Source organism: Erithacus rubecula (genome assembly GCF_903797595.1).
Source record: "Erithacus rubecula genome assembly, chromosome: 2".
NCBI classification, from domain to species: Eukaryota; Metazoa; Chordata; class Aves; order Passeriformes; family Muscicapidae; genus Erithacus; species Erithacus rubecula.
The window spans coordinates 42,165,111-42,182,187 of record NC_136685.1 but is presented as its reverse complement, the minus strand read 5'-3'; the positions used below and the strand labels follow the sequence as shown (position 1 = coordinate 42,182,187).

At 41.0% G+C, this 17,077-nt stretch overlaps 1 protein-coding gene across 6 annotated transcripts in view; it reads left to right on the top strand.

The window, feature by feature from the left end:
• The first annotated feature begins 3,170 nt into the window (after nucleotides 1-3,170).
• ATG5 (autophagy related 5) overlaps nucleotides 3,171-17,077 on the top strand; it is a 109,261-nt gene continuing 95,354 nt past the window's right edge. For 2 of the 6 annotated variants that reach the window (XM_079298768.1, XM_079298769.1), the window contains exons 1-4: nucleotides 3,171-3,303; nucleotides 4,008-4,162; nucleotides 9,524-9,651; nucleotides 16,035-16,113. In XM_079298768.1, coding sequence (XP_079154894.1) covers nucleotides 4,055-4,162; nucleotides 9,524-9,651; nucleotides 16,035-16,113 — 315 coding nt within the window. In that variant the 5' untranslated portion in view covers nucleotides 3,171-3,303; nucleotides 4,008-4,054. Of the gene's footprint in view, nucleotides 3,304-4,007; nucleotides 4,163-9,523; nucleotides 9,652-16,034; nucleotides 16,114-17,077 lie in introns of those variants that run through there. The other 4 variants (XM_079298767.1, XM_079298766.1, XM_079298770.1 and 1 more) reach the window with 3 other exon arrangements.

The following is a 17,077-nucleotide window of genomic DNA, read 5'->3' as shown; positions in this document are numbered from 1 at the left end:
GGCAAAAGATGGTGCAACTTAAAGCATTAGATAGCAATGTGGGAAACAATGTCAAAGAGGTAATTCCCTTTTTATTTTATTCATTTTTGCATTACATCCTGGCAATTATTCTTAATGTTTGGATTTGGATTATTTATTTGTAGTCATAATAACAGAAAAGCTGGCATTCACTTCAGGTTCAGTTTATTTTTTCAGTAGTCACATTATATCTCATGCTTATCTACAATCAACTTTGTCTCAGAGTCTCATTCATTTACAGAACTATTGCTTTTAAGATCTCATATGGACAATGTATCTTGCTGTATCTGTGTCTGGTAACTACACCAGCAAGGTGTTTAAATAGTAAGGTAATTTAAATAGCAAGTTATCTCACTTTATAACTTGACTGAGTTTTATTCTCTACCTGGCTTATTGTATCTAGATCCAGCAAAAGACTAGGGAGTTCAGTTCTCAGACTATGAAGTGGAATCCATCTGCCTGAGTCAGGTGCTTATGTTCCTTATATTATACACAAGAGAAAAATGCAAAAGTAAATGTTTCATCTGTTTGGTAGTTGTCATTAATAATCAACAGAATGCTGATTGTACAATCTAGCTGGCCAATGTCATGCATCAAGAACTGTAGCAGTGGGGGTTAGTAAGACCTCAGAAAGTGAGCCCAGGCAGCATCAAGGAAGAGTCACATCCTCACAGTATCACTGATAATAGCTTGCAGATTCCTGCCTGTGAGAAAAGAAATGACTTTTAGTGATGCTGCTACAATGATCAGTCAAACCCTTCAGCCTACAGATCCTACCAAAACCACCCTTTTGTGTAGGAGAGCTCTGAATTCATAGGAGGAAAGGGCAAAGACTAACCCTATAGCTCTCCTTGACTTCCTGTAGGGATATCCATATGTGCAAAGCTTTTTCAAAGCTTGTAATGAGGAAAAATCTTTGCAAAAATCTAGGGTTTTTTGTCAGTTTTGTCAGGGTTTTCTGTTTGTTTGTTTGTTTTTCCAGTGGTGCTGGCATGTCACAGCAGCTCCACTGGCCAGTGCATCCTTGTGAGACTGGTTTCAGCAGACCTGCAACAGCATCAAGGGAGCTTCTTGCAGAAACACACAGAGAATCCTTTAGGAAATGTGCAGTGCTTGCAGGTTGGATGTCTCTGTAATTGTGGGATCCGTTCTGTGCATGCCTCCTGCCATTCCAGGTCTGCAAGACAATAATTTTCATCGCATCCACACTAGTTAAAATTGTTGTGAGTGCACAGACAATACATCTGGAGGAACCTCTTCCCTCCCATCATCATGCCCAACACATGCAAGGTGAGTCTAGCTGCCCATATTCAGGAGTGTAAGGGAACTGGTCCCTTCAAAGCATAAAGCTTTTGCAATATGACATGTGTTGTGTGCCTTCTGTCCCCGTCCTTTGGACAGGCCATAACCAAATACTAAGTTTTCTCCAGGTTTACAGTTTACCTCCTTTTTAAATCAATGAGTCAGAAAATGTCAGAGAGAAGGTGAGGAAAACTTCCTTGTGTATGTCCCAAATCACAAAAGGGCCACTGCATAACTTTTTGCTTATAGAGCACTGGCAAAAGAGATAATTTTTTTATTTGGCCTCATGTTTGGAATGTCACATTTTAACAAAAAGAGGTCATCCTCATGATCTTACTTAAACAGGGAAAAAATTAAAATGAACCCTTCAGACTATTCTAATCCTTCAGATGACTGCAAAAATACTGAACTTCTGCAAATCATACTGTTGGCTCAGCAAAACACAAACTTATTAAAATGCCAGTCTTTGGGTAAGCCCCACCGAAAGCCTGTAATAATTGCAGTTAGTTCCCGAATTCCTGCAGACGCCTTCAGCAGCTGTGGCCACTGCATGACATCTGGTGGCCACAAGGCAGCATGGCCAGAACGTGGCACTACTGAAACTGCCGCCCGTGCATCCGCTAAAACCACACAGTGTCAGCTCTCATCCCAACTGCGAGATGTTTCCTGCGCGTTCTTGCCACGAAACAACCCAGCTTTGACAAGTGCTAGTGTGTAGCACAATAGGATACATATCTTCCTTGGGAATTATGATGTTCCCTGCCATGAGTGCTGATCTTTCCCTCTACAGCCCTTCAGTTGTAGGACATCGAGATGGGGATTTGCAGAGTGACAGAACTGTGGGAGACGTTCTTTGAATTGCAGAGGTGGAATTCACTGTGAACTTGCACCTACTGAGTTGACAAAAACCAATCCAGAATGATGCTTTGGTATGCAAGATGTGGCAACAGGTACTCCTCATCCTCCTGTGATCATGGTGTAAAATCACAAAATTATAGAATATAGGTTGGAATGGATCTTAAATATCATCTAGTCCCAATCTGCAACAGGCAAGGATACCTCCCACTGGCAACTGGCATTGAACCCTGCCAGGCTGGGGCACCCACAACCTGCCTGAGCAACTATTCTAGTGTCTCACTACCTTCACAGTGAGGAATTTCTTCCTAATACCCTAACCAGATTTCCCATCTTTCCGTTTGTACCATTCCTCCTTGTCCTATCACTACAGTTCCTGATGCAGAATGTCTTTCTGGCTTCCCAGCAGGCCCCTTCAGACACCGTAAGGTTGCCATGAGGTCTCCACACAACCTTCCCCAGCTTGAAGTGGCACGATGTGCCTGAAAGCACATCCAAACGCTCCTTGAACTCTGTGAGGCTCGGTGCTATGGTAACTTCCTTGGGGAAGTAAGAAAAAGAACAATCGGGTAGGAGAAAACAGAGAGATTAAGTGCTCAAAATCCCCAAACGCGCGGCCCATCGGCCGAGCGGCGGGAGCGGGCCCATGGCCGGGTCCAGTTCAGCTGCAGCCCTGCGACCCTCCGCCTCCAGCGCTGCCGCTGCAGCACCGACTGCGCTCGCGGAGCGGCTCGGGGCCGACTGCAGCACCAGCTGCGAGCCCGACCGCCGGGCGCAGCTACCGGACCGACCGCCGGACCCAGGCATGGGACCGACCGCCGGGCGCAGCTACCGGACCGACCGCCGGACCCAGGCATGGGACCGACCGCCGGGCGCAGCTACCGGACCGACCGCCGGACCCAGCCATGAGACCGACCGCCGGCCGTAGTCCTTCCCACCGGGCCGGCCCGGGCCCGCCCCGCCGCTTCCGGGTTCCGGCTTCCGGCGCCGGCGGGGGCGGGCGCGCGGGCCGGGCGGAAGCCCCGGGCAGGGCGGCGCGTGCGCGGGGGCGTGGCGGCGGCGGGGGCGCGGCCGCCGCTCAGTTCCTGCCCCGCGCGCGGGCGGGCGGTGTCGCCGGTCGCGACAGAGGTAACGGCCCGGCCCGGCCCGGCCCGCGCGGGCCCCGCGGCGAGGCTGCCCCGGCCGGCCCGCCCCAGGCCCGGCCGCTGCCCGGGACAGCGCGCCTGGCGCTGCCGCCGCGGCGCAGCGCGGTCCGGCCGCGTGGGGCGGGCGCACCGCTGATTCACCTCGGGCGGCTGCCGGCAGGGAGGGAGGCAGGGAGGGAGGTGGATAGACCGACAGACAGACAGACCCCGCGGGCCCTGCCTGGGCCCCGGTCGCCCCCCGGTCTCAGCGCGGCGCTGGGCGATGCTGGGGCCCGTCCTGCGGCCTCGGTGACCCCCGGCCGGTGCCCGCCCCGCCGGGGAGCCCGGCTCGTGTCGCCGTGCCCGCCCGCCCGTCTGCGGACACGGCTCTGCCCCGCTCCGCGGCCGCTCGGTGCCGGCAGCTGCGGGGCGGTGGCGGGAAGGCGCCTTTTGGCTCTCTGGGGCGTGATACAGCCTTAGGAAATGCTCGTTTACGTTAAACTCTTTATCCTCTATGTGTTTGTAGTTGGTAACTTAACTCGTCCCGTTCTATGTACCAAGTTATGCATTTAATGCCCCGGTGACAGCGTTGGTCAGCCTGCAGGTCAGCCTGTAGTTATGAGAGAACCTTTAACAAGATGTATTTTATTTGCGGTTATGCTGACTTGTTTTATTTTGGGGGGTGGGGGAAATGGGTTACATTTGTAGCTGAAGAAGCAACTTGATCTACATGTACTTCACTGTCCATTGGAAGAATGACAGATGACAAAGATGTACTTCGAGATGTGTGGTTTGGGCGAATACCGACCTGTTTCACTCTGTATCAGGATGAGATAACTGAAAGGGAAGCTGAACCCTACTATGTGAGTATACCAAAGGTAGTCACAAATAGTCCAAGGCCGTGTTTACGTTGGTTTTTGTCATTCTCATCACGTGAACTACTGCATGTTGTGAGGAAAAACCCAATTCTTCTTATTCCTTGTAGCTTCTGAAATCAAGCATATAACCATGCTGTGTGACTTCATCTTTCTTCACAAGGAATAGAAAACTTCAGGCTTGTTTCATAGGGACAGAAACTTACCACAAATAATTAAGATCTTTAAAAAGTTCTTGGAAAGTCAGCGAGTGACTAGGTAAAGGAAGAGGCTGGATGTGAGCTTGTATGTTATTGGATAATGAACAGTCAAGGGAGAGTACTTCTGTTAATGCAGAAGTAATTTAGCCAGACTTATGAAATTTTAAACATTGATGTTGATGATGTTGATCACCTGTGTAACACAAACTCGTAATGAACACTGGCTCTTTGGATGACTTCTGCTCATTTTCTTTTCTTTAAAATCCAGCAATCATGAGAGCTCTAGCTCAGAAATAAGGAAATGACTGTAATGGCCAAACACTGTTTGAATAGGATTGCTAGCTGATGATATAAAAAAAGCATGATGAATGTATTTGAGTTGTAACATGGAAGTGCCTTCTGTAATGATCTGTTTATTTATAGTGTTCTCATCAGTTTTCATTCTTTCAGTACCTAATAGACATCAATTTGAGAAAGAATGTTAGCTGATTCAGTGAAATGCAAATTTGGAATGTAACAAGTATATGGGAGGGAAATCTTGAACTTTTTTTTCCATGGGATTTGAAATGCTAGAGTCTTACCATATCCCATTCCACTGGACAGAACTGTTTTTTCTGTGTTCAGTAGGACCTTTGTGTCATCAGTTTCTCATTTACATGTGTTGTTTTAAAACCTGATAAACTATTAGTGCTTTTTCTTCAGCAATAATTGTGCTCGACTTTGTCTCTTTTAATTTCATCACTGATAAAAGATAAGCACTTTGCTTCATATTTGTTGAGCTATTGCCAAATACATCTAAGCTACCTAAAAGTCTCAGATTTTAAATTATACATAGGATTTTAAATATGTTTGCATACTTTGTGTAAGAGCTACTTGACAGGTATGAGTTTAAGTTTAGAGCCTTACAGCCTTGATCTGTTTAACATTGACATGGAACCCATGAAACCGTGTTATCCTCATGGTGTGGTCAGCTTTGTAATTCAAGGAAATGATTTTAAGGTTGTAGGATTTATTTTATTTACTCCATGTAAAGTGTACACAAAAGTTCTCAATGCTTAATTCTTTCTTTTTGTAAAATGTGGTTACTCATGGATCACAGTTCTAAAATTTTAGCTTCTTCATTTTTCAGTTCATGTTGGAGCTGGTAATGTGTCTTTAGAGGGACCAAGGATTTATAATAGTATAAGGCAGAATAGTAATCAAGGTTTTAAATCATGGTATAGTTCTTATAGTTTCAGAGTGTGCTTGCAGTAATGTATTTGTTCAGTTCTGGAGTGCATTTGAAATAAGTCTTTATCCTTTCCAATTCCAGTGCCCAGGTTGGCATCACAGAGCAGTCAGCCCATGGGCTGAATCATTTTCACGTGAAGCTGAAGCAGCAGTTGGGCTTCAGCTGGTAGTGGACATTTGGTGTATGGGAGCAAACTTGAGCTAAATTGAAGTAAAATAACATCAAAACACCTAAAGTGATGGGTAAAGTAGAAAAGTATATGTAGTTAACATTTCCAGCCATTGACATCAGCTCTTCAGCTTTACCTCTTACTTGTTAGTATAGGTACAACCTCTGTGTTCCAGACTGCCTGTCATAAATGGAAAGACTGCATGGGAGGAAATACTGGCATCAGTAAGTTGAGAGAGGATAAAGGATTCTGCTCTGAGGAACTTGCTTTAAGAAGATGAAGGATGACAGACTTGGAGGGTGAGGGGTTAGAAAAACAACCCAGAGTCTGTGGGATGGATTTTGGTTTTTGTGAGTGGTGTGACAGGAGAGCCCTCTCTGTCAGATGGGTTAGTGCAGCACAGGAGTTGAAGCATATGTGTATCACCTTCTGGTGCTGCTAGGGATAGGACAAGTAATTTAAAATTAACTTGTCTATCTTTTGGAAAGAGTGGTGAATAAAGACTGGGCAGCTCTGGTAAAACACTGTCCTATGTCTTAATATAGTCATGTAGGGTAAATTTCTGCAATTATGCTGGAAATGGATACATCAATTTTCTTTGGAGTGTTTAATGCAGATGCTTATATTTTGAGTGGCAGCATATTTAGAAACAGTTTGCTTGAACTACTTTTGTTGCTGATTTATCTGATCTTTCTCTCATTCCAAAATTGTTATGCATTTTATTTTTAAATTATAAACTGTTTGCCTCTTGCTGCAAGCAACAGTTAGAAAGAAAGGGATAAAAGAAATATACATGAAGCAGAGAGTCATTGGCTGAGACTTGTCAGCTGTATGAAGAACAAAATTACAGCAGGATACAGTCCTAGAATGATGCTCTGCCCAAGGGATTGGTCTGTAACAGGATCACTCTTTAGCTTGCTGGGTGTCAAAAGTATTATTTTAAGATATCTGTAGGAGAGAGCAATGTGAAGCCATTCCATGTTAGGATGTTTTGTTTCATCTCCCTCAACACTTTAGTGCTCAGACCACCCCAGTTCTTGTTAAATGTGTAATTTTTCTGTTTTGGTGCTTTGCATGTAAAAGTTCTGCATGCTCTGCAACAAAATCTGTGGATATACATGGAGACATACTTTTTGCACAACGTTATATTGCAAGCATTTACTTAGGCATTAGGAGTTCTTTGTATTTCATTTAACCTCCTGGTTAATAAGAAATCATTCCTGGTTATTGTGATTAAATACTGTAGCAATGCATAGTATTCAAAAGGAAAGTGTTGCAGTTTGTGTAATTTTTGGGGATGGCATTTAGAGAGATTGGAGAGTTACTTTTCTTAATTTAGTGAAGAGAACTCCTGATCTTGTTATCTTTCAGTGGGTGGGGAAGGGATATTAAAAGGAGTAACAAAGTGGAAATGTGTTTAAAGTGCTTTTAAAGGTCTCACTTAACAGATTTAGTATACTTGTAAATCTCTAAGATAGTTAAAGCTAGAAAAGTGGTAGAATTGGATCCTTTCATTTCTCGTATGGAAGGGGATGACTATATCATGGTAGAAGAACTGGGGGGACCAGACAAAAAGTTCAGTAGGTTTACAAATGCTCAGCATCTCTGAAAAACAGGCAATTCCTGCTAACCTGATCAACTGTTGGGATTTGTACAGTTGTACAGTTTTTGTTGAAACCTTTTGGGAGTCTGGCCATGTTCTGTTGAATTCAGTTGTATGTGGTTTGATTATTGTCTGTGTTCTCTAATTCTGTTGACATAGGAACTGTTGTTCTTTCATAATATAAACTGAAGTAGAATATTTTACAGATGAAGTTATGCAGTTTAAAGGGTTATGTGAAACATTGTTGCAATAAATAATGCTTTAATATATTTATCAATTCCAACATGGCTGTACTACATGCAACATGCTGAAAATTGGCTTTTCTAAGAGTCTCATGTCATCAGAGTACACCAGCTTTAGTTTAACTGTACATAGTAGAAATAATGTGAAATTATTACCAAAAATATGGGGGTTTGATTGGTCTAACCTGGACTGTATTGTTTTAAGAGCAGTCAGTAAAAATATATGGGGTTAGGTAAATAAAGGATAGCTTATGTTGTCATTCAAGTCATTAAAGTACCAAACAATTCTTATTTGAATATGTACATAACTTCATTGAATTTATTGAGTTTGTTTGCCTTTTAAAAATGAAGGCTGTGTTTTGATTACATTGCTCCTATGAAACAAGGTAGAAACAATGTGATGATGGCAATAAAAGCAGCAGTTGGAAAAAGAAAGCCATATGGTACATGAAAAATGGAGTGTTAACTGACATGATGGCTGTGATAGTGGTGAGACTTGGCCTTATGTAATTTTATATAATTGTAAAATTTAGCTGTGTCAGAGATGTAGCCTAATGCAGCATTATCAAAAAGATGAATCCGTTCGTTCAGCAACTTGATGTACTCTCCATACTTCTTTATGAATTGGGTATTTACAAATTGTAGTATAATGGCCAAAATATTATCTGATTTATATATCAAAGTGTGGTCTAATTATTGGAGAAATTCTGGAAGAATGTTGCAGCAGAGATCAAGTTTTCTATCAGGCAAAATATATCCTTACATGATTTGAGATGTCTGTACCATACATTTACTTTGGCCTGGCATTATTCATATACTATAAAGAAAATAAGAAGCAACTCTGGTTATGAGGAACACTGGAAAGAAATGTTTCTCTAAACATGCAAAATATAATCTATATATACCTTAGGCTCATCTATTTTATTAGTAATTATGAAGCAGAACTTTACAGAGTGGATACTATTAATTTAAAATGTCTGCTCTAAAGTGAATTGATATTTTACAGGGAGGTTAATCTTTAGTCGTTGAGGTACTGAAAAGCATTGTTTGTTAATGCTTATGGATTGATTTATCTCTAGTGAATGTGCCACACAATCATCAATCAATTCACTGATTTTATAGAGTGCTTAGCCACTCCTGGGTATGAGACTTTTAAAAGAAGATGATAGGGAAGATGTTGCAAATAAAAATAGCACAAAAGTAGTTCTGAATTGGACAGTATACACTTGAGAAAAGAAGACAGCATATGAAAAATCTATGAGGATGTGTCTTGTTTCAACTAATGAAATATTTACAGTTTTCTTTCTGATTTTAGTTGCTGGGTGAAGGTTAAATAGTGAAAGAAGAGTAGTCTTGACTAGTAGGTTGAACTGGCAAACCCAGTGCAAAGAAAATGGAAAATGCCAGCTATTTGAAATACAAAACACTTGGAAATCAAACCCTTAAAAATCTAGTTTTCATTTTGTTTTTTTTTTTCCTTGTGTAGGAATTTCTATTTTGAGATAATAGCTGATACACAGTTGCTTATTCTTTTCAGTTAGAAGTTAGAATCTTTCTTGTGTTCATATTAAAAAGGTTTAAAATGTCATTATTTAAATACAGAAAAGCAGAAATTGAAGTCCACTGTTCTCTGCCTTTCACACCACTGAACGAATAAAGAACTTAATTTTTTACTTTTTTTGGTGTTAATTTGTTGGATATTGCTATTCTGCATCTTCTGAGTAGGTCAATTTACAGTCTTTCATTGACCATTAAAAAGTAAACTATCTAAAAAAGCTCTTACCTTAAAAAAGGGAAGAAGAGTGCTAACTGAATTTTGGTTATGACAATGCATACTTGTTACAGATTTTTACTAGTTTAGTGTATTTTATTTTCACTTAAAGCTTCTGTAATTTTTTTTCCAGCTGCTTTTGCCAAGGATAAGCTACTTGACACTGGTAACAGACAAAGTGAAGAAACACTTTCAGAAAGTTATGAGACAAGAGGAAGTTAGTGAAATATGGTTTGAATACGAAGGTACACCACTGAAATGGTGAGTTTATTGAACTTTGTACTTGATGCATTTTATGAACCTGGGAATGTAGAGAATTGCCAGGTTCAACACAGTGTCAGTAGTTTTCCTAAAGTAATCATTGCCTTGAGTTTCAAAGATGGCAAAAGAGGAGGAGGGTAAGAAATGCATGTTTTTGGGGATGAACAACAAGGTTTAATATTGAACATTTTTTTTATTGTTCTGCTTGAATTTTTGCTGTATGTGTAAGAGGGAGGTGTTGGGCTGCACTCACTGTTTTTGTTCTTGTTGTTACCATAATTCAGAAGGCTTGTGTTTTTGGCTTTACCATTGCTTGCTGTAGAATTGCTAAATAAATCTTCCTTTAACATATTCTGTCTTCCTAAAAGATGTCTAGTAACACAGGTAGGAAGTCTTTTTCTGGAGTCTGAATGCAGATAGCTTATATGTATGACAGTAATCAAACATGGGTAGCCTTCACTGTTCACTGGTGTGATATGTGCTTGCACTGTAAAAATCTAATATTGATCTGCAAGTGTATGTTGAATTCAATTAGTTCCACTTTACTGGACTAATTGCAGTTGATTCTGGTTTTATTTTGTCCTATAGTCTATTAAAACTATATTCTTTTGAGTTTTTAATTTGTTGTTTTGGGTTTTTTTTTTTTGTGAGAGGTTAGGGACTTAGACCAATATAGTTTGATTTAATTAATTTTCATAAATACTTTTGATCAGGTTTTCTACTTCTGCTGTTATAGAGTTTTAAAGAAAATATTTTGAGAGCTGCAGTGTTTGCTAGTTCTGCATAGATAGCATCAGCCCTCCAGAAGGAAGGTATTTAATATTTTGAATGATGAATAGATTTTTATCTCTTTTTATTTCTTATATCATCATAAGAAAGAAAACTAGTGATTTTTTTTTTTAATCTTACTGAAACTGGATTGTCTTGTGATTAGCAAGCATCACATTATGGAGTCCCTGTAGATTTGTGATGCAGTACATCTCTTCTTGTCTTTTGTTTCTTTGAGACCAACCTAGTGTAAACCTCAAAAATATGTAAATAGAAACCCATAAAAACGATCTCTTTAAACTTTTATTACAACTGACTGGCATAACCAGCTTTAGACATCTAAATAAATTATATGGAATTCAACAAGAAGTGGCATCTTAAGTGCCATAGTAGTGTTGAGTCATGGGTACTACAACAAGCAAGGTACTGCATTTATCCCTGTGTGTTCATAATCCCAGGTAAATATTGGGAGAAAACTAGTTTTCATTGATGTTGTAACAAAGAAAAGAGAGGCTTTGTACTTCAACCAAAAACAGATATATATTTTCTATAAGTTTTCAAATACTGTGATGTTTAAACTACAATTTTTAAAAAAACCTGTACAATATTGGTATAGAATAAAAATGTAGCTTGTAATTATTAAATTAAGTGAAGAGTTATTAAATACATTGAAGAAATGAAAAAAAATAGTGTAATGATGATTTGCTAATTAAGGCTTTCATCTTTCAGAAAAACTAAGCCTATTCTGCCAGGAACAGCTCCACTGATTTCAGTGGAACTGGTTTTCTAAGGAAAGTACTATTTGTAAACCAGTATTTTAGGAGAATGGTAATCCCATAAAGAGCCTAAGCTTCTTTTGGGGAAGACCCAACACAAGAACTGAGAATTAGATTGAGCTAGTAGTTGATAGAGAAAAAATAATGGGCATTAATGTTTAATCTTTTTAGCTATGACTTGTGCATTCAGACTGAAATAGAACTTGTTAATATTATTGTTTATTTTGATTATTATTATTATTCTTTGCACTGTGAGGTCTTATTGCTTACAGTGTGTGCAGTTTCATACTTAGTTGGGATGAAGTATCTATTCAGATGCAGCTCTTCTGTTTTCCACTGAGATTTTGGAGGAACTCTGAAACACAGTTTCAACTTCAGGCATGGGTCAAGTTCTTAAAGGAGAATGAAGCTCTCCAGGCTTGGAGTTACGTGGGCCAGAGTTCTTTGTCCTGCTGAGAGTGTTGGGTCTGGGGAAGATTGATTCTTTGCCTGCAGGAGGTGTGTGCTGGGGCAGGGTCTGTCACCAAGGTAGGAAGTTTCAGGAAGAGATTCAGACTGTGCAGCATTAGAGCCTACAGAAAGAAGTGGATCAAACCTCAGACCATCCTGCAGCTCCAGGAGACTAAACCTACACCACATGGAAGGAGATGCAGGCAAAGACTGTGATTACTGGATTAGAAAACAGTTTCCTCATATTTGGAGGAGCTGGAAGTTTGACTTCTTGCAACAGGAGGAATGTTCCTTCTACCCTGCATTTGTGTGAGTGCAGCATAGGTTCAGTGCTCTGGCTGCAGGTGAAGGACTGAAAATGTCCAATGATGCATCTGATATGGCTGAGCCTGAACTGTGTAGTGGCTTCTGGAGGAAGTGAAAAATTAAGTCAGATTTCTGTATTCTGCTTATTGTCCTTTCTCCTTTTATCTCTTGCCATTTCATGGTCACTGCATCTAAAGCTGTCACTGATTATCACAACTCTTGTCTTAACAGATAAGTAACAGATTCAGCTGTGGTTATCTCTGGTTCATCCAGTGTCTCTGTCAAGAAATCTTAACTACTTTTGTCCCACTTTTCCAGAAGATGTGAGATTAACAAGAACCAGGGTCTGTCATGTAGACACTGATTTGTTTAAAGAAGGCTGTATCTATTTTCTCACCTGGATTGCATGATCTGCTGCCCTTACTAGTCCCTCCTCTGTTCCTGAACCACAAGAACTCAACCAACCTGTTGTCTGTCCTATTAAGTTTCATACTTCTAAGCTACTCCCTGACATGGAAGACAACCCTCTGTCCTCATCTGCCCTGCCTGCCTTTCCTAAGCAGCTTATGGCTGTCCTTCCACAGCAGTATTCCAGTTGTGCAAGCTGTCTCAGTGTGCCTCAGGTAGCCCAACACTCACCCAGTAATGTACATGTGCAACTCTAGTTTTTCCTGCTTGTTTCCCAAGCTATGTGCACTTACCTAGATACTTGTGGTGGACTCTCTTCTACCTTCTTTTGTGACTTTCACCACTTGCTATCCACCCATGTCCATTAATTTCTATTTATCTGTGGGATGTTATTTACACTTCTGTTGTTTATGGTCTAAAGCTCTCACCAGACTGGGCAACCTTAAGTCAAAGATACTTTTGTCTGACTTAAGTGGGTTCTGTCTGTCCCTGGAAGTCCTTTATCTCCAAAGAGTATTCTATAAAAGTCTGTAAAAGCCAAGTAAGTCCTTGTTGTTGCACTAGCTGCATAACCAGCTCCTGACCTGCAGACACCTCTCTGAACCTGTCTCCTTTAATGGCAGAATTGTGGACATGTCTCCTTGGCCCTAGAACTTGTAGAGTCACTTTTGATACTCTCAGGGGTTCTGTTGCAGCACTTAAACTCGTGCCCATGTGGGTAAACAGCAAGGGCTAATAAGTCAAGGAGAGAACAACTTTGCCAGTCTGCAACTTTTTAACACGCAGCAAACCTCTGCAGGTTAACAAGTAAAGTTGGGGCTCTCTCCCTGCAGGATGGAGTCTCTAGTGCTATGACTTCTTCCTCTGGCTGTAGATGTGTTGTTCAGACAGCTCTGATGCTTCCTCAGAACTTCCAGTCTCTTGTCTGACACAGAAGCACTGCCAGCAGTTGGAGAAGGTCTGCCCTCTCTTGGCCAGAGGTTAAGGAAACTTCTGTGTGTCCATGCAGGAGCTGCTCTGGCAGTCACACACTTGGACCAGCTGAGCTGGGACTGAGGCCCCTTAGCAGCAGGTGGCTCCAGGGAGCCAGTGGGTGCCTCACTCGAGTCCCTACACACCCCACAGCCACAGTCAGACAAGGTTTCCTTACCTGCCTGACCCTCGGTCTCCCACAGCAGAGCCTCAGGCATCTGGGTCCTTAAAAGATCTTAGTCATGGTGTAACAGCAGAATAACAGCTTGAACTGGAGCCCCTGAGCAGGGACCCCAAACCAGGGAACCCCTGGGTTTTACACCCTCACTGTCTGTGTGTGGTAGTGTGGGGCTCTGCCTCTGTGTCACTGGCTCCTGCCGTGTCCCCGAGTGTCCAATCTCCTGGCAGGGCCACAGGTCCTCGTGCCCTTTCCTGTGCAAAGGGTCAGCACCAGTTTTGGCCTCTTTATTGGAACTCCCATCACCCAGAGCTCTACCTGCAGCTCCCTCTGCAGCTGCACACTGAGCTACTGGCACTGAATGGATTCCTCAGCACTAGAGTTCACACAGCTCTGATGCTCCCCATCCTGTGAGTCCCCAGTGACCACTCCAATGACTGCTGACACTTTCTCTCCCAGATTCTCATCTCTCTGAGATTTTGTTGAAGATGCCATTAATCTCTACATCTTCCCTGATGCTGTGCAGCCCCTTGACTTCCTGCAGCTTCTTAGCTTGCTGACATAGCTCCTCACTAATGTGCACCTCCTCTAGGCAGAGACATTTACTCTGCTTGCTCCAGCCCTCAGGTGAAGTCCAGAGTTCTCCTAGCAGCCTGAAACCTGGAGAGCCTTTCTCAGGAGCCCTCCCTGAGTGATGCCACTCTGTGCTGGAATAGTTTCTTCAGCAGATGCTAGGGGATGACACCTACAGCTTGTTTCCATTCTGTCTGAGCATTTGCACAAGGCTTTCAGTGGAGTTTTGTCCCTTTTGTGTGAGTTGTGTTCTGATATTTGTATAGGTGGCTAGTACCAACTGATGGATGCTTTACCCTTCCTGTTCATAAGTTAGCAGAAGACATCAGGCATCCATTAACTCTGCAAAGCACAAGGATTTTACTGATAAAACAAATTTGATTACATGAACTTTACTTGGTAATCTTAAGTGATTAGAAAATGCAGATGTAGGCCAAGACGTGATGCAGGAGTTTTTGTATGGGTTTTTTTTTTGTTGTGGCTTTCTTTTTCTTAGTTATCTGCTTTGTTGTATAAATTGAAAGTAACTAGAAGTCATTTTTCATGTTGAAAATTTGTGTTCATCTCATTACCAAATCTGGTTTTTGTTACTTAACTCACCTGGAAAGCCACACTTTCATGGATTCTTGCTGAATCCCTGTTAAGTGTTTAGGACATGATTGGCAGTTAGTAGTTAAAAAAAATCTTCATGAAAAAAACTTGAGCATTAGCAGTGAATAAGGATAAATCTGCATATACATCCTCTTTATTCTCAGGTAAGCTCGGGAATTGTAGTAGTATTTTGGTTTTTATTTTGCTGTTGTGAATTTGTCTTAGCTTTGGGATGGCTCACCTGTAGAGGGTGCTAAAGCACTGTTGCGTGAGTTTCACTGATCTGGAAAATGGCTTGACACAGGTGCTGTTAAAGCAGCACTCTCGGTTAGTACTCTTGGGACTTTCAGAACTTATGTGCGTGCTTGGGTCTGTGACCTGTGATCGGTCACATTTAATTCAGTGAAACTACTGACTTTACAGTTCACCATGTGTTTCTCTCTTGGTAAGATTAAAAGCTAGTAAGGCTCTTTGGGTTATGATTTTTGAAAGATAAGAGAATGGGTCTTAGTATGCTGAATGTAAAAAAACCCAAAACTAACACTTTATCAAAAATCTTGCCAATATCTATGTGTGAGAAAACTGAACAGAGAGGTGTTTTTTTACAGTGTCTGTGGAAGTTTTGTGTGTGTGATATATATTCCATATACTGCTGGGGGCTGTATATTCTAATGAATTTAAAGGAGAGAAAGCTATGAGACAGAAGTGAATATTTGTCAGAAGCAAGCTGTTGTGTGTAACTCTTTTAATCTAGACTACCATTGAAATACAAAACTCCAATTAATTTTTTTTCCTCTTTCATTCTTTTTCATTTGATCGTAAAGATACAGAATTGATCTTGATCTATCATCTTTCAGCCCTTTTACAGACACATAATTTTTTCACTCTTCTACTTATTCTCTGCCTTGATATATCAGGCATGTGGGAGAAGGACAGCATGTCAGGGGTCAGTGTGGTATAAACCCAAGACACTCAAGCATCTGAAAGCATGTGTGCTTTTCAGTCAGACCAGCTATTCCTGGTCTGATGCTTTTTAAATAAAAGTGTACTGTTTTGGAAAGTTCAGCAAAGCAGCTGTAGGCCACATAAAGCTGTTGCAAAAGTAGCAGTGTTTTGTGGGCACAGCTTGGAGACCACAGGTTTAGATATTGAACATGTACGTTCCAGACTTGGTTCTGCCTCTCAGAGTCTAAACTTGCCTGTATAACTTTTCTAAGTAAGCAATAAAGAATGCTGACTGTGGGAGTCAAACAGCTATTTTGTCTGTGTGTATGTGTGTGTGTAAATGCAGGTATGTTAACTGTGGTATGTAGAATTACATGCATGGCTCCCATATTAAATTAATACCTTGTCATTTTTAGGCATTACCCAATTGGTTTACTCTTTGATCTCCATGCATCAAATACAGCCCTTCCTTGGAGCATCACAGTGCATTTCAAGGTAAATTGATATAGAACTTTTTTTTAAGAACAAGTGAGCACCAGATTTGGAAGACAGAAAAAGGTTTCATAACTATTTTATAAAACATATGAATGGTGTGATTTGAAAGGCAGAATACCCATTTTAGGAAGCATTTAAAGGCTTCTGAAATATGCAGCTATTTTCCATGAGATTGTGTGTGCTTTTACTGGACTTTCCGTAGGAAATTATTCTATTATAATCTCAAAATCCAAAATTTTTTTTCAAGCTATGAGGCTTATGATAGCAGAACTTCCTATAATCTTCTTAATTTTAATGGCTTGAGTTGACTAAAGATTTGGAAGATTGAGAAGTACTTGTCCTTTTAGGCATTTGTGAGCATAGTTGTGAGATGCTGTAGAGTCAGGGAATGCTGCTGTACTTAAAGTTGATCCCTTTTACAGAACTGAGTGAAATGAATTTGGTCTTGTGACAGCTTAGTCACAGGAGAGACATTATTTTGATTATGCTTTGTAAACCCATTAGGTATGACTTAATAGCACTACTGATCTTTGCTCAGAAAGGAACTTGAACAAGGTTTAGCTTTGGTGCAGGATTCTTGCATACTCTGAAATGTGTTGAGGCAATAATTCCAGGTATGTTTTAAAGTCAAAAGCACAATTACAAATCATGATATTTAACTTGAAAATGTTAATTCTCCATTATAAAAGAAACAATGCAATAGGAAAATTGATCTGAAGGACAATGCTGCATTAACAGGCTTGACTTTAATGTATGAGAGATTGGAGTGCAATGAAAAACATATTGGGAAGTATCTACATTGAATGTTTTCATTGAAACAATTCTCAAAGGTGTGTTAGAAAAGCTTTTTCTAACAGTAATGGATTCTTTTTTTGAGATGTACACTGAAACCACACATTCTTATGTATTTCTACATGTTGAAACTTCCACAATGACCGACTTAATGGATCTGAAGTTGGGAATG